At 36.0% G+C, this 14,551-nt stretch overlaps 1 protein-coding gene across 2 annotated transcripts in view; it reads right to left on the bottom strand.

The window, feature by feature from the left end:
* The window catches only part of DSC3 (desmocollin 3), a 53,282-nt gene that overhangs the window by 24,502 nt on the left and 14,229 nt on the right, over positions 1-14,551 (bottom strand). For both annotated transcript variants that reach the window (XM_061130842.1, XM_061130843.1), the window contains exons 5-9: positions 13,982-14,137; positions 12,530-12,674; positions 9,346-9,512; positions 5,730-5,864; positions 5,157-5,342 (exon numbers count right to left, since the gene is read on the bottom strand). In XM_061130842.1, coding sequence (XP_060986825.1) covers positions 5,157-5,342; positions 5,730-5,864; positions 9,346-9,512; positions 12,530-12,674; positions 13,982-14,137 — 789 coding nt within the window. The remainder of the gene's footprint in view (positions 1-5,156; positions 5,343-5,729; positions 5,865-9,345; positions 9,513-12,529; positions 12,675-13,981; positions 14,138-14,551) is intronic.

The raw sequence follows: 14,551 nt of genomic DNA, 5'->3' as shown, positions 1-14,551 counted from the left end.
TTTATTAGTGGAGGCTAATTACTTTACAATATTGTAGTGGTTTTTGTCATACATTGACATGAATCAGCCATGGATTTACATGTATTCCCCATCCCGATCCCCCCTCCCACCTCCCTCTCCACCGGATTCCTCTGGGTCTTCCCAGTGCACCAGGCCCGAGCACTTGTCTCATGCATCCAGCCTGGGCTGGTGATCTGTTTCACCCTAGATAATATACATGTTTCAATGTTGTTCTCTCGAAATATCCCACCCTCGCCTTCTCCCACAGAGTCCAAAATTCTGTTCTGTATAATTCTGTTTAATTGATTCGCCAGCCTGTGAAATCTTTTGAGCCAATTCTTTCATTACAGCTGATTTATATACAGCAAATCAAGCTAAATCTAGAAAACACTATTTTACTGTACTGTAAAAATAAAGCATTTCTCTTTTTTAAAATTGAAGTATAACTGATTTATAGTGTTGTATTAATTTCTGCTATACAGCAAAGTGATTCAGTTATATGTACACATGGTTTTTTATATTCTTTTCCATAGTGGTTTATCTCAGAATGTTGAATATTATTCCCTGTTTTATACAGTAAGTCCTTGTTGTTTATCCATTCTATACATAATAGTTTGCATCTACTAACCTCAAACGCCGAGTCCATCCTTCCTCCTTTCCTCCTCCCCCTTGCAATTGCGTTTGTTTGTTCTCTATGTTAGAACAATTTTTCTTTGATTCTTTTTCCGCTTATTAAATAATCACTGGCTAAACATTAAGCAAAATCAAAACTGAAGAGCAAAATTTTTGGTTTAAACCTTTCTCCACATCTCCACACCTGAGTATTATCAAGTTGAGATACTAATGTGTTGTGCTTCAGTCACGTCCGACTCTTTGCGACCCTATGGACCATAGCCCACCAGGCTTCTCTGTCTTTTACATCTCCTGGATTGGCAGGCGGGTTCTTTACCCCTAGCACCACCTGGGAAGCATACTAATACTATTCCAATAAGAAGTCAAAAAAATTTCTGAATCTTAGAATCTGCAAAATGCATGTGAAACTCTTTTGACTCTCTTATTAAAAGCCCAGAAAATGTATCACCGAGAGAGAAAGGATTGATATCTGTTTATTTGTGGCTAGTGAACACTATCTCACAAATTGCATGCATTGCTATGGTCATGCTGAGAGTTAGAGCATCTGCTGACAATGAGAAATGGATAGAAATTTAGAAAACAACTGCTGCCCTGGAGGAGGTGCAGTTGTTTGATCTAGAGTTACTTGCTATAAGCCCTAGAGTTTCTTTAGGTAATTTTTTTTTCTTTACATAATTTTTAAGGCCCAAGCTAGATATTGCCTAAGTAGCTTAAAGTCTCCAAAATTAGAAATCTGGTGAGATGAAACAATGATTAATGAAGAATTATGAATTCTCCTCAACCACAGGGTATCTTCTTGTTTCATCAATTGAAAAAATTTGTCCAAAAATATTCCATAATATCCCTTACCTGCACTAAGATGCTAACAACTCCCTAGAAAATATAATGTTGTGAAGATGGAACTAAAGATGCTCTGTGCTAAAATGACCAAGGGAAAAAAAGTCACAAAGTTGAAAGAATAACAGTGAATATTAGTATTAAATATATTATTAAAACAACTATAATTCAGCTGGGGAAAATATGACCAAGCAGTAGAAGGGGGTGACAGAGGATGAGATGGTTGGATGGCATCACTGACTCAATGGGCATGAGTTTGAGTCAACTCCAGGAGACAGTGAAACACAGGGAAGCCTGGCATGCAGTTCATGGTGTCACAAAGAGTCAGACACGACTTCGCCAATGAACAACAACAAGTTGGAGTCAAAGAAACATAGACTCAGATTCTGTCTCTACAACATCCAAGCAGTGTCACTTTGTGTAGGTGTCTTAATGTATCTGAGACTAAGTTTTCTCTTCTGTACAGTTCTCAGAATGATATTTAACATTAGTGCACACAGTAAGTGCTTTGCACTACAAGACAATTTTCTTTCTTGTTCTGGGTTAGGAACACAAAACAAAGGGTCTTTCCTGAAAGACCTAGAATGTAGTAGTGCAACCAACAGTACAATATATAGAACAAAGAATATGTTTATTCAGTGCTGTTTGAGGTAATACTATATCTCATCCTCAATATCACCTTTTAACACCCAGGCTTATATTCAAAAAAGAAAGAGTGAGAACAGTATGAGCTGCTAGATTATATCATTTAACTGTTGGTAAAGGAATTGGAAATATTTATCCTAGACAAGGTAAGTGTCAAAGGACATAAAAGCCTTTTCAAAATATTATACCTGTTCTGTAAAGCATTAGATATAAAACCTGGTCCAAGACATGTGTTACAGAGAGAATAATTTAGACACAGTATAAATAAGACCTTCTGAGGATCAGAGCTCTCCAGACACCAAGTAAGCTGCCAATGGAGATATGGAGATCCTTAATAATCTAGAATGTTCAAGCATAAGTAGGTGCCTAATAACTGGCAACAAAATTATAGAAGAAAGACAGCATTAAAGCAGAACTGCTGGACTAAATAGATTAAATTATTTTACAACTTGTAAAGTGTATAATCTGAAACCATTTAATTGATTAAACCATTAATTGATTAAAACTTAACTTGTCTCTTCAATATTCACAAATCAATCAATGTGATATACCACATTAACAAATTGAAAGATAAAAACCATATGATTACCTCAATAGATGCAGAGAAAACCTTTGACAAAATTCAACATCCATTTATGATTTTTAAAAAAACCCTCAGAAAGCAGGCATAGAAGGAACATACCTCAACACAATAAAAGCCATATATGATAAACCCATAGCAAACATTATCCTCAATGGTGAAAAATTGAAAGCATTTCCCCTAAAGTCAGGAACAAGACAAGGATGCCCACTCTCACCACTACTATTCAACAGTTTTAGAAGTTTTAGACACAGCAATCAAGAAGAAAAAGAAATAAAAGGAATCCAGACTGAAAAAGAAGAAGTAAAACTCTCACTGTTTGCAGATGACATGATCCTCTACATAGAAAACCCTAAAGACAACACCAGAAAATTACTAGAGCTAATCAATGAATATAGTAAAGTTGCAGGATATAAAATTAACACACAGAAATCCCTTGCATTCCTATACACTAACAATGAGAAAATAGAGAGAGAAATTAAGGAAACAATTCCATTCACCATTGCAATGAAAAGAATAAAATGCTTAGGAATAAAGCTACCTAAAGAAACAGAAGACCTATATATAGAAAACTATAAAACACTGATGAAAAAAATCAAAGATAACACAAATAGATGGAGAAGTATACTATGTTCATGGATCAGAAGAATCAATATAATGAAAATGAGCATACTATTCAAAGCAATCTATAGATTCAATGCAATCCCTATCAAGCTACCAACGGTATTTTTCACAGAACTAGAACAAATAATTTCACAATTTGTATGCAAATACAAAAAACTTCGAATAGCCAAAGCAATCTTGAGAAAGAAGAATGGAACTGAAGGAATCAACCTGCCTGACTTCAGGCTATACTACAAAGCTACAGTCATCAACACTGTATGGTACTGGCACAAAGACAGAAATACAGATCAGTGGAACAAAATTGAAAGCCCAGAGATAAATCCACGAACCTATGGACACCTTATCTTCGACAAAGGAGGCAAGGATATACAATGGAAAAAAGACAACCTCTTTAACAAGTGGTGCTGGAAAAACTGGTCAACCACTTGTAAAAGAATGAAACTAGAACACTTTCTAGCACCATACACAAAAATAAACTCAAAATGGGTCAAAGATCTAAATGTAAGACCAGAAACTATAAAACTGCTAGAGGAAAACATAGGCAATACACTCTCTGACGTAAATCATAGCAGGATCCTCTATGGCCCACCTCCCAGAGTAATGGAATTAAAAGCAAAAATAAACAAATGTGCCCTAACTAAACTTTAAAGCTTTTGCACAACAAAGGAAACTATAAACAAGGTGAAAAGACAGCCTTCAGAATGGGAGAAAATAATAGCAAATGAAGCAACTGAGAAAGAATTAATCTCAAAAATACACAAGCAACTCCTGCAGCTCAATTCCAGAAAAATAAGCAACCCAATCCAAAAAATGGGCCAAAGGACTAAACAGAACCTTCTCCAAAGAAGACATACAGATGACTAACAAACACATGAAAAGATGCTCAACATCACTCATTATCAGAGAAATGCAAATCAAAACCACAATGAGGTACCATCTCATGCCAGTCAGAATGGCTGCTATCAAAAAGTCTACAAACAATAAATGCTGGAGAGGGTGTGGAGAAAAAGGAGCCCTCTTACACTGTTGGTGGGAATGCAAACTAGTACAGCCACTATGGAGAAGAGTGTGGAGATTCCTTAAAAAACTGGAAATAGAACTGCCATATGACCCAGCAATCCCACTTCTGGGCATACACACCAAGGAAACCAGAATTGAAAGAAACATGTGTACCCCAATGTTCATCGCAGCACTGTTTACAATAGCCAAGACATGGAAGCAACCTAAATGTCCATCAGCAGACAAATGGATAAGAAAGCTGTGGTACATATACAAAGTGGAACATTACTCAGCCATTAAAAAGAATGCATTTGAATCAGCTATAATGAGATGGATGAAACTGGAGCTTATTATATACAGCGAAGTAAGTCAGAAAGAAAAATACCAATACAGTATATTAATGCATATATATGGAATTTAGAAAGATGGTAACAATGACCCTATATGCGAGACAGCAAAAGAGACACAGATGTAAAGAACAGACTTTTGGACTCTGTGGGAGAAGGCAAGGGTGGGATGATTTCAGAGAATAGCATTGAAACATGTATATTATCATATGTGAAATAAATTGCCAGTCCAGGTTTGATGCATGAGACAGGGTGGTCAGGGCTGGTGCACTGGGATGACCCTGAGGGATGGGATGGGGAGGGAGGTGAGAGGGAGGGTCAGGATGGGGAACACATGTACACCCATGACTGATTCATGTGAATGTATGGCAAAAACCACCACAATATTGTAAGGTAATTAACCTCCAATTAAAATAAATTTTAAAAAATAAAATAAAAGCAAAAAAAAAACTTAACTCGCCAAACTATCAATCACTCATTATTTACTGTACCTTTATGACAGACAAAACACCTTCATTAGTTGCTTTGTCTGTACTGATTTTGAAATGTCCATTTTCATTGCCCTTTAAAATAGTAAAATTGGCTCTCCAATTGGCACTGTTAATCAAATCCTTATCTTCTATAGGTATTCTTAGGATTTCCACATTGACTGTGTTTTCCTCGACTGATGCTTCATACTGAAACAGAAAGAACTCATTAAAACCTTATTTTATAAGGGAAACTTCTACAAAGAAAGTAAAATATGTCTCTCACTCCAAAAGTACTTGTTCTTAAAGCTTTTGCCTAGATTATTTCAAAACATGAATCACAAAAGCATTGTTTTATTAAGGGTTATCTTTTAAGTGAACAAAGAACTTTGATAGAAATGAAGACTAATACTATAGCCTTTAACAAAAGAAAGATAATCTAAATACCAATACGAATACATAAAAGAGATTTATATGCCATATGTTTCATTTTATTGATAAAATAAGCATAGATACTTCAAAGTATGATAAATACTTTGTTAATTCAGATTAAATTAAAAACAGCAATAGAGATCAATTTTTATATTATCTACTTACAGCATTTTGTTTGAAAGTGGGCAAATTGTCATTTGAATCTTTTACTGTTATGATGCAAGTTGCGGTACTCATCAATCCAAAAAATTGGCCATCCATATCTTGTACTTTCATTATCAATGAGTATTTGTCTACAACCTGAAAACAAAGGAAATACATAATTAGTTTTGAAAACCACAGTGGCACACACTTCTATTAATGTATATCCATGCTTTTATTTGATTTCCCTATTTGTATATACACAAAAGTATGGTAGACAGGAAGAAAGCTGAAAGTGGGCAAAGCTTCAATGACAAAGATCCATAGTAAGAAAGTAGACTTACGTTTTAAGTTGCAGGTAACAGAAGAAGGTTTTATGGGAGTCATATGGGGAGTACAAAATAGGAATATTTGAGTTTTAGAAAGAATGTTTTTAAAGAAGGTTGAGCATAATTGGGAGTGAACTGAGCTGGGATTCAAAGGAACCTGTTGAAGGCTCCTGCAAAGCTGGGGCATTAGCAATGAGGACAAAAAGCGAGGGTGATAGGAAAGTTATTTATAAGTCAAAATGCAGTTTGACTTGAGAATAGATTGTATGCATAGTTACAAAAGAAAGAGCAGTTGAGGATGCTGCTCGGGGGTCCTATTTAGATAGATGGGCAGACAGAGAGGTATCACCAACCAATACAGGAAGACAGTGGTTCCTTGAGGAGGAACGTACTGGCAAGGTTGGCAAGGAGGAGTGAAAAAAAATGAGTTTTCCCTGGTGTATATTGAATTCTATATTCCTGTGGGAAATCTAGTGGAAGCAGAGTGGCTTCCCTGATGGCTCAGTGGTAAAGAATACGCCTGTAATGCAAGAGACTCGGGAGATGCAGGTTTGATCCCTGGGTCTGGAAGATCCCCTAGAGGAAATGGCAACCCACTCCAGTATTCTTGCCTGGAGAATCACATAGACAGAGGAGTCTGGTGGGCTACAGTCCAAAGGATCACAAAGAGTCTGACATGACTGAGCACACACACACACACACACACACACACACACACACACACACACGGGAAATCTAAGGAGAAAGGTTCAGAAGACAGCTGAATAGATAGACCTATACTTAAGGGCAGCTCAAGGACCGAAATACCAATCTAGGGGTCAGCAGTAGCTGGACAGTGGTTGAAATTATGGCAAGAATCAAATTTCCAGGGAGAGAGTGAGTGAAAATCCCTCAGTTGTGTCAGACTCATTGCAACCCCATGGGCTGTACAGTCTGTGGAATTCTCCAGGCCAGAATACTGGAGTGGGTAGCCTTTCCCTTCTCCAGGGGATCTTCCCAACCCAGGGGTCAAACCCAGGTCTCCCACATTGCAGGTGGATTCTTTACCAGCTGAGCCACAAGGGAAGCCCAAGAATACTGAAGTGGGTAACCTATCTCTTCTCCAGAGGATCTTCCCGCCCCAGGAATTGAACCAGGGTCTCCAGCATTGCAGGCAGATTCTTTACCAACTGAGTAAAGTTGGAGAGAATAAAGGATAAGAAAAGCAGAGGATGTAAGGAACACTAGAATTTCATGCTTAGAAGTAAGAAGACTAAGCAAAGGACAGATGCTCAAAACAAAAGATCAAGGAAGCAGGAGGAGAACCAGAAATCCAAGAGAAGAGAGAGTTTTCATAATTGCCAGCAATAGAACTTTAATAATTAACCACTGGATTAGGCAGTTAGGTGATCGTAGTTGACCTTTGAGAGTGGAGTTTTCAGATAGTATGCTGATGCTGAAATGGACTCACTGGTTTGTGACATAATCACCTCTCTGGCCTTCTCTTCATTTTACTCTTCTTTAGCCACTCCTTTTGTCCTTTTATTTTTCATCACTTTCTATTTCCCTCTATGCCTTCCTTGGTCTTTATTTTATTCATCCTTCTTTTACAGTGGAAACTAACATTCCCATCCCAAAATATTCCTCCCAAAGGCTCTGGCACTCTCTGAGATCCTCCTCTAAATGAAGTCTCTTCATCTCCCTTTTTCATTTCTTTACTTCCTGCATTGTCCCCTACAACACATTTCATGGTTGTTACCCACAAAATTCCATTCGATTTTTTTTATCAACTGAGCAAATCTGGGGTTTGATCCCAAATCTGTATCTTACAAGCTGTGTAACCATAGTTTATTTAATTTCTCTAAGTCTCATTTGTCAATATTGAAAAATTAGGAAAAATCCTTGTTTTCACTTGATTACCACATCCCACAGATACAGAAATATATTTATATAATTCCCTTCAAACTTTCCCATTTGTTATGACCACTGTGTGTTTTATCACATAGAAAGCCACGATCCCACAAAAATAAAGTAATAATAAATAAAACCTTTGTATTTTGTTTATTCTTTTTGATAGGTTCTCACCATCCCTCCCTTTTGCTCTGGGGTCAAATACCATTGATTTCTTCTTTAATATCTCTCCCAGTCATATCGATCCTTCCATTTATGTTTTTCTAGTTTTACCAGGCACCACTGAAGTGTTCTAATAAAGCTACTTTTTACATGTGAAACTGATTGATCTGCTTCAGTCAATAATGTAAGACTCTGGCTTAAATATGGGCTGATGAAATCTATAAGAGCTACAGTGAAAGATCAGAAAATACAGTGCAGTAATTTGACCAGGGCAAGTCAATCAATCCTTCTGACTGTCACCTTTCTCCTCCATAGAGTGGATGTAATCCCTATCTAATCCAACAAGGAAATTATCAAGATGAATTAAAATTATGCATAAAGAATTTGAGCATCAAGTGCTATACACATAACAGTATGCTAATATCATCCAAATAGTGCTGCAAATTTTTAACAATCCACCTACTTTATCTTAACTAATCCTTTCCTAATTAAAAGTTGTTTTTTTTCTGTTGTTGTTTAGTCATTAAGTCGTGTCTGACTCTTTGCAACCCCATGGACTATAGCCTGCCAGGCTACTCTGTTCAGGAAGAACAATGGACTGGGTTGCCATTTCCTTCTCCAAGTATATATCTATAATAACAGGATAGGGATCAGGGTATAATCTATACTCAGGGAACAAGCAAAACCAATTGTCCTACATGAGAACTGAGCTGGAACACTGAGCTAGAACCAACTAGTCATACACAAGAACTAAAATAATATTCAATAATAACTTTCACAAGTAATATCTTTTTTCTCACCCCTTCTGAATACCAGTTGATTTTTACTTCTATCTCTCATGGTTTCTCTTATATAAGGAAATAGAAATCATATTATAACAAGTCTTAATAATATAGCCAGGAATTCTTATTTTCATATGCCTAAGTAAAATAAAATGAGAAACTCTTAATCCATCAGCTTCTCAGGTGGCTCAGTGGTAAAGAATCCATCTGCCAATGTAGGATACACAGGGGATGAAGGTTTGATCCCTGGGTTGGGAAGATCCCCTGGAGTAGGAAATGGCAACCCACTCCAGTATTCTTGCCTAGAAAATCCCATGGACTGAGGAGCCTGGTGGGCTACAGTCCATGGGGTCACAAAGAGTCAGACATGACTGAGCATGCACACATGCCTAATCCATAGGATAGCAAATTATAGTAAATTGGAGGTGGTGGGTTCAACCCCAGTAAAATAATAAATCTGTAGATTGTGGAAGTTACCTCTCTGTCCAAATAATGAGAGACTGTGGTGATCACACCTGTGCTGGGATGCACAGAAAACAGCCCAGGTGATCTTGGCGTCTGCTCCAAAATGCTGTACTTCAGGCGAGTGTGCATCGTGTCCGGTTCATCTCTGTCCGTGGCACAAACCACTCCCACTGTAGTACCTAAATGTTTGGTTTTATTTAAAAAAAAAAAAAAAGGAGTCTTTACTTTCCAGAACTGCAAAATATGTTTAGGCATATCTGCACTTCTCAAAGTTTAACATTAATAGTGGAAACCTCATTTAAGTTGTATTTCTTATCTGCAATATTCCATCTTTACATAGTACTGGTGAAGATGACTTCAAATTTATAACATGAAATATTTTAATGCTGAGAATCAAGATTTACTTTGTCTATAAACTATTTGAAAGTAAATTTACTAAAAATACATATAAATAGCATCCAAGAATAATCAACACATATTCCCACATATTGCAATATGGAGAGATAAACCATATCTCTAAAGTAAATCAGATTTTTCAAAATCAAAGTTTCAATTAATAATTAATCAAGGCTGACTTGGAATATAATTGGATAGATGATCATGTTGACCTTTCACATCTCAGTCTCTCCTTTCTATGATTTTCTTTTTGCTAATTCTTGACTTGACTCATTCTTTCACCAGATTAGTATCCAAACCCCATTGCTGCCAGCCCTACTTAATCTTATTTCATGCTATTTACTATTCAGGGAGAATTTAAGTCAACTGTTGCTTCAGTTGGAGCTACCGGTATTTTTCATCAGTATGGAATGTAAGACTATTGCTCTGGTAAAGGATTTCAAGTATCAAAGAGGACATACATGTGGCATTTTAAAATGTAAGAAGAGTGTTTCCATGAAATTATAATGCATAGATCCACTCTGCCTATAGCCCTGTATGTGAGGCTGACCTGAGGAACAATATATAGACACATACAATCATATACACATATACATATATTCAGTGAAACTTTATATTTGAGGAAATAAAGGCCAAGTAAAAGTATTAGTGCAAGGAAGTATTAATTTTAAATAATTTTTTCATTATATTTTTAAACCTTATATATGTGTATGTATGTGTGCTTAAATATACATATGTGCATACATATATATGTAGCCTGCCAGGCTCTTCTGTCCATGGAATTCTCCAGGCAAGAATACTGAAGTGGGTTGACATTTCCTTCTCCAGTACGTATTATATATATATATAGATATAAATTTATAGAGAAGATCCAAATACATACTTATAACTAACAAAAAGATTTTTGCAGTGGATCAATATGAAGACATGAAGTAATAATCTTATTATAAGAAAATAAATTATCTTCTCATAGAAAACTATTTATAAGCTTTATAAGACATACATTTTCTTTCTGCAATTTCACTGACAGGAAGACATAAACACTATTTTAATTCTCTGGATATAGAACACCTTTACTTATTATATAAAATCATCCTAAAATATTGACTTGGAAATTCTTTTCCACAAGTGCTATACTTCACTATTAGTGGAGCATCCTTTGCCCAAAGCATCTGTGTGTGAGCTAAATTCAAGAAACACCTTCAGACTATCACAGTTTTAACGGGTCTGAACCTACTGGTGTGAGATACTTAAAGCACCCTGGGTTAATCTGGGCATCAAAATGTTTGTCCTTGACTTTTCTCTGTTACTACCAAAGAGAGAGAATGTCCAAGGAAGAATCTAAGACCAATCATCCCTCTTTGAAAATAGAAAAATGTAACAAAATCATAGACTTATGAGGTTAAAAACATTTTAAGTCATCTAACATAATTAAACTCATTTTATAGATCAGAGGACTCAAAGGAACTTCAATGAGTTCTCATAGTGAAACAATAACTGACCCGGATTCAAAAACTAGGCTTCTTAAACTCCAAACCAACTAATTTTAATATTTTTAATTGTACCATGTGAGTACTAAGGAGGTTAACATCTATAACACCAAATTATCAAAGCAAAATATAAAAAGAAAGAGCAGCTATAAGAAGCCAGTGAAAATGTAAATAACTATACTAGAAACTTTAATAAGCAAGTTAGCAAAGTCATCCTTTATGGTTCAGCTCACTTCCTTTCAACTTTATTGCAAGAGGTAATTCTCTGCTGGCTCAGCAATAAGGAATCTGCCTGCAATGCAGGAGACACAGGAGATGTGGGTTCGATCCCTGAGTCAGGAAGATCCCCAGGAGGAGGAAATGGCAACCCATTCCAGTATTTTTGCCTGGGGAATCCCATGAACAGAGGAGCCTTGCAGGCTACAGTCCAAAGAATCACAGAATCGAACACAATCAAGCAACAACAAATACACAAACAACAATTTTCCATATTTCAAGTCTAGAAGACATCAAGAATGCCACATTTAAGGGCCAACTAAAGTGAAACACTGGTTTTTCCTCAAGTGAGAGCAAGTGTTTAGGATGGAGAACATGTAATGCAAGTTTCTTTAAAGTTATTTCAGTATTCACTCTAAATTGGGAGTAGTAAAACAGTACTTTAAAGATAAGAGATAAATAAGAGCTTAAAAAATTGTATACTCAGTGGATGTCATTCAACACCTTCCTACATAAAACCTAATAAAAATATCTATACTGATTTTAGTTTTATTATAGTCTACACTGCATATCTTCCTTTGGAGCTGAGGATAATGATAAACCCACATAATAATAAAATGAAATAAAGTATAAAAGCGAAATATGGTACAAAGCTTGAATAACTGTTATCTGCCTTTATAATTCATTGGTATACCAGCAACCCCACAAATTCCTATGTTGTTGTTGTTGTTTAGTCCCTAAGTCATTTCCGACTTTTTTGCAATCCCATGGCTCTCTGTCAATGAGAATTTCCTGGCAAGAATCTTGGAATGGGATACCATTTCCTTCTCTAGGGCATCTTCCTGACCCAGGGATCGAACTCATATCTTCTGCTTGGCAGGTGAATTCGTTACCACTGAGCAACCTAGGAAGCCTATAATATCAAATTCCTATAACACCTTGTAAATTACACATTGATTGAATCTGATGGGATCATATGTATCCAACTAAGTAGATATGAGCCCAATGATCTGGCATTGAGTAAAAACTCAATATCTCAAACGATGTATATAAACATTTAACAGAGCATATTGTGCTCTTCAATGTCGTCTTACCAATTCTACTGCTTTCTGGAACTTCAAAATTATAAATTGCTTCTGTGAAAATAGGATGGTTGTCATTTTCATCCTCCACTCTGATGGGCAGTGGAAGAGGGAAGTCTGCTGAATATCCGTCTGCAGTTGATGCATAGGCAATCAGCTGTAAAACAGTGAAAAACAAACTCAACAGTCCATTTTGAAAGATTCCAGCAAGAATACTACACTTTATCTACTACCTTCTCTGAAAATCTTTTCAGTAATAAGTCATTCCAAAAATTTCTATTTAATACTTCTTTAGTTATCAAAGCATTGAAGGTAGAAAGACTTTAACTATTAATAATATAGTTCAAAGTATTCCATGTTTGATAGAAGTGGCTACACTTCAAATAAAACCTAGGTCAGAATACAGCGTGTCAGAGAATACTCAGGCCACTGGACTAAGGAATTAAATGTGAATGTAGCAGGGTGGATTATAGTCCTTATTCTCTCCATAATCATAAAATCATATAGGGAGAAACAAGCCACTTCACTGCAGTGGGGAAAATCCCAACTACGTCATCTAAATAAAGTAAAGATTATCAAATTTTGTCACTATTAAGCCCCTTTATTATTATACCTCATAGATCACATATTTGTAAGAGGTTTTCTCACAAAACCTCTACATTTACTTCTGTGTTCCTGGTTAACCAAAAGCAGTGCAAAGTCAAATAGAATATATTTCTCTTCAGCGTGTGATTACAACACTGAGGTGAAAAATTTCCAGCCAAAAGTAAAGTGTCCCGTGGGGACCATCAGTCATGTTTTACTTACCCAGCATCTCTTCCTTTTTCTTTTAGGAAGAGAAGCCCTCTTTTCTATGGAGAATCAGCTCCCCTGAACCACAGGAATAATTACATAACCCCAGAGCATTTATCACATCATGCTGAAAATTGTCTGAATTATTACACTGAAAATTAAGTGACTTATTCCCCTTTGATGTAAGCGCATCCTTATCAGTATACTGATTTATTGTGCCTTGTTTGGGCTTCCCACTTTTGCTACATTATGTAGTTCTCAGATATCATCAGATAATCATACATGCTGAAGACCAAGAAAGAAAAAAAAAAAGGAGCAAAAGAGGGACATTGGAAGAAGACTCTTCCAATCAATTGTGGCCATGTCCTAAAGAGAGGAGAAAGGACCATGACCAGAGAGAGAAGGAAAACCTCAGAAGCAAAACTAACTTCTGGAAATTTGCTGGAAATTACATCCAAATGCAATTAAATTTCTTGGCTTCATTTTAGGCTTATCTAACAGAAGTTGAGATAAAGAGCAGACCAAGCATTCCAAAATATTATACAATCTATTTCCTTTGTCTTTAAGATGCCCTCTAAAAAGAGAGTGCAGAAGACAGGAAAGAGTAGATGGAGTAACAGAAGAAACATAGTTTAAACACTTAAAAGTCATGTATATCAGTAAAGCTCCTACATCAAAAACATCATATTCTTCACGATCCACAGGCCGGGTACAATACAGATTTCCAGTGTCTCTTTCTATGAAAAACAAATTTAAAGGCTCTTTGTCAACTCCACGCCCACTTATGGAGTAGAAGATGGTATAGTTCTGTGCAGCATCAGATTGAACCTAAAAGGAAAAAACATATGTAAAAAAATTTTCATTAAAATGCTGTTTTTTTACATACAACTTATATGTTTACATTTTTAATTTTAAAAAGATTATTTTAAGAATAATCACCTTTGTCACTTCATCAACATGCCAAATGGTAACAAACTATGATAATTTGGCAAAGATTTTTTAAAAGCTCCCAAATTTAATAACAACAATGTTCAACATAAATAGTAACCAAAGAAAACCTAATTGAAAACAAAAAGGCATAGTTTCCCATCTAGTGATTTGGCAAAGGTAGAAAAAAAAACAATACTACCCATTGTAGGCAGGGATGAGGCAAACAGGGATTCTCATATCCTGATGAAAGGAATGTCAATTGGAATGTTTCTTAGGGAGATGAATTAACAAAACTGAAAAGAATGACAATAA

This window comes from Dama dama, chromosome 27, assembly GCF_033118175.1.
Source record: "Dama dama isolate Ldn47 chromosome 27, ASM3311817v1, whole genome shotgun sequence".
In the NCBI taxonomy this organism is placed as follows: domain Eukaryota; kingdom Metazoa; phylum Chordata; class Mammalia; order Artiodactyla; family Cervidae; genus Dama; species Dama dama.
Note: the sequence above shows the minus strand (reverse complement) of the source record. Positions and strands in the feature narration are given on the sequence as shown.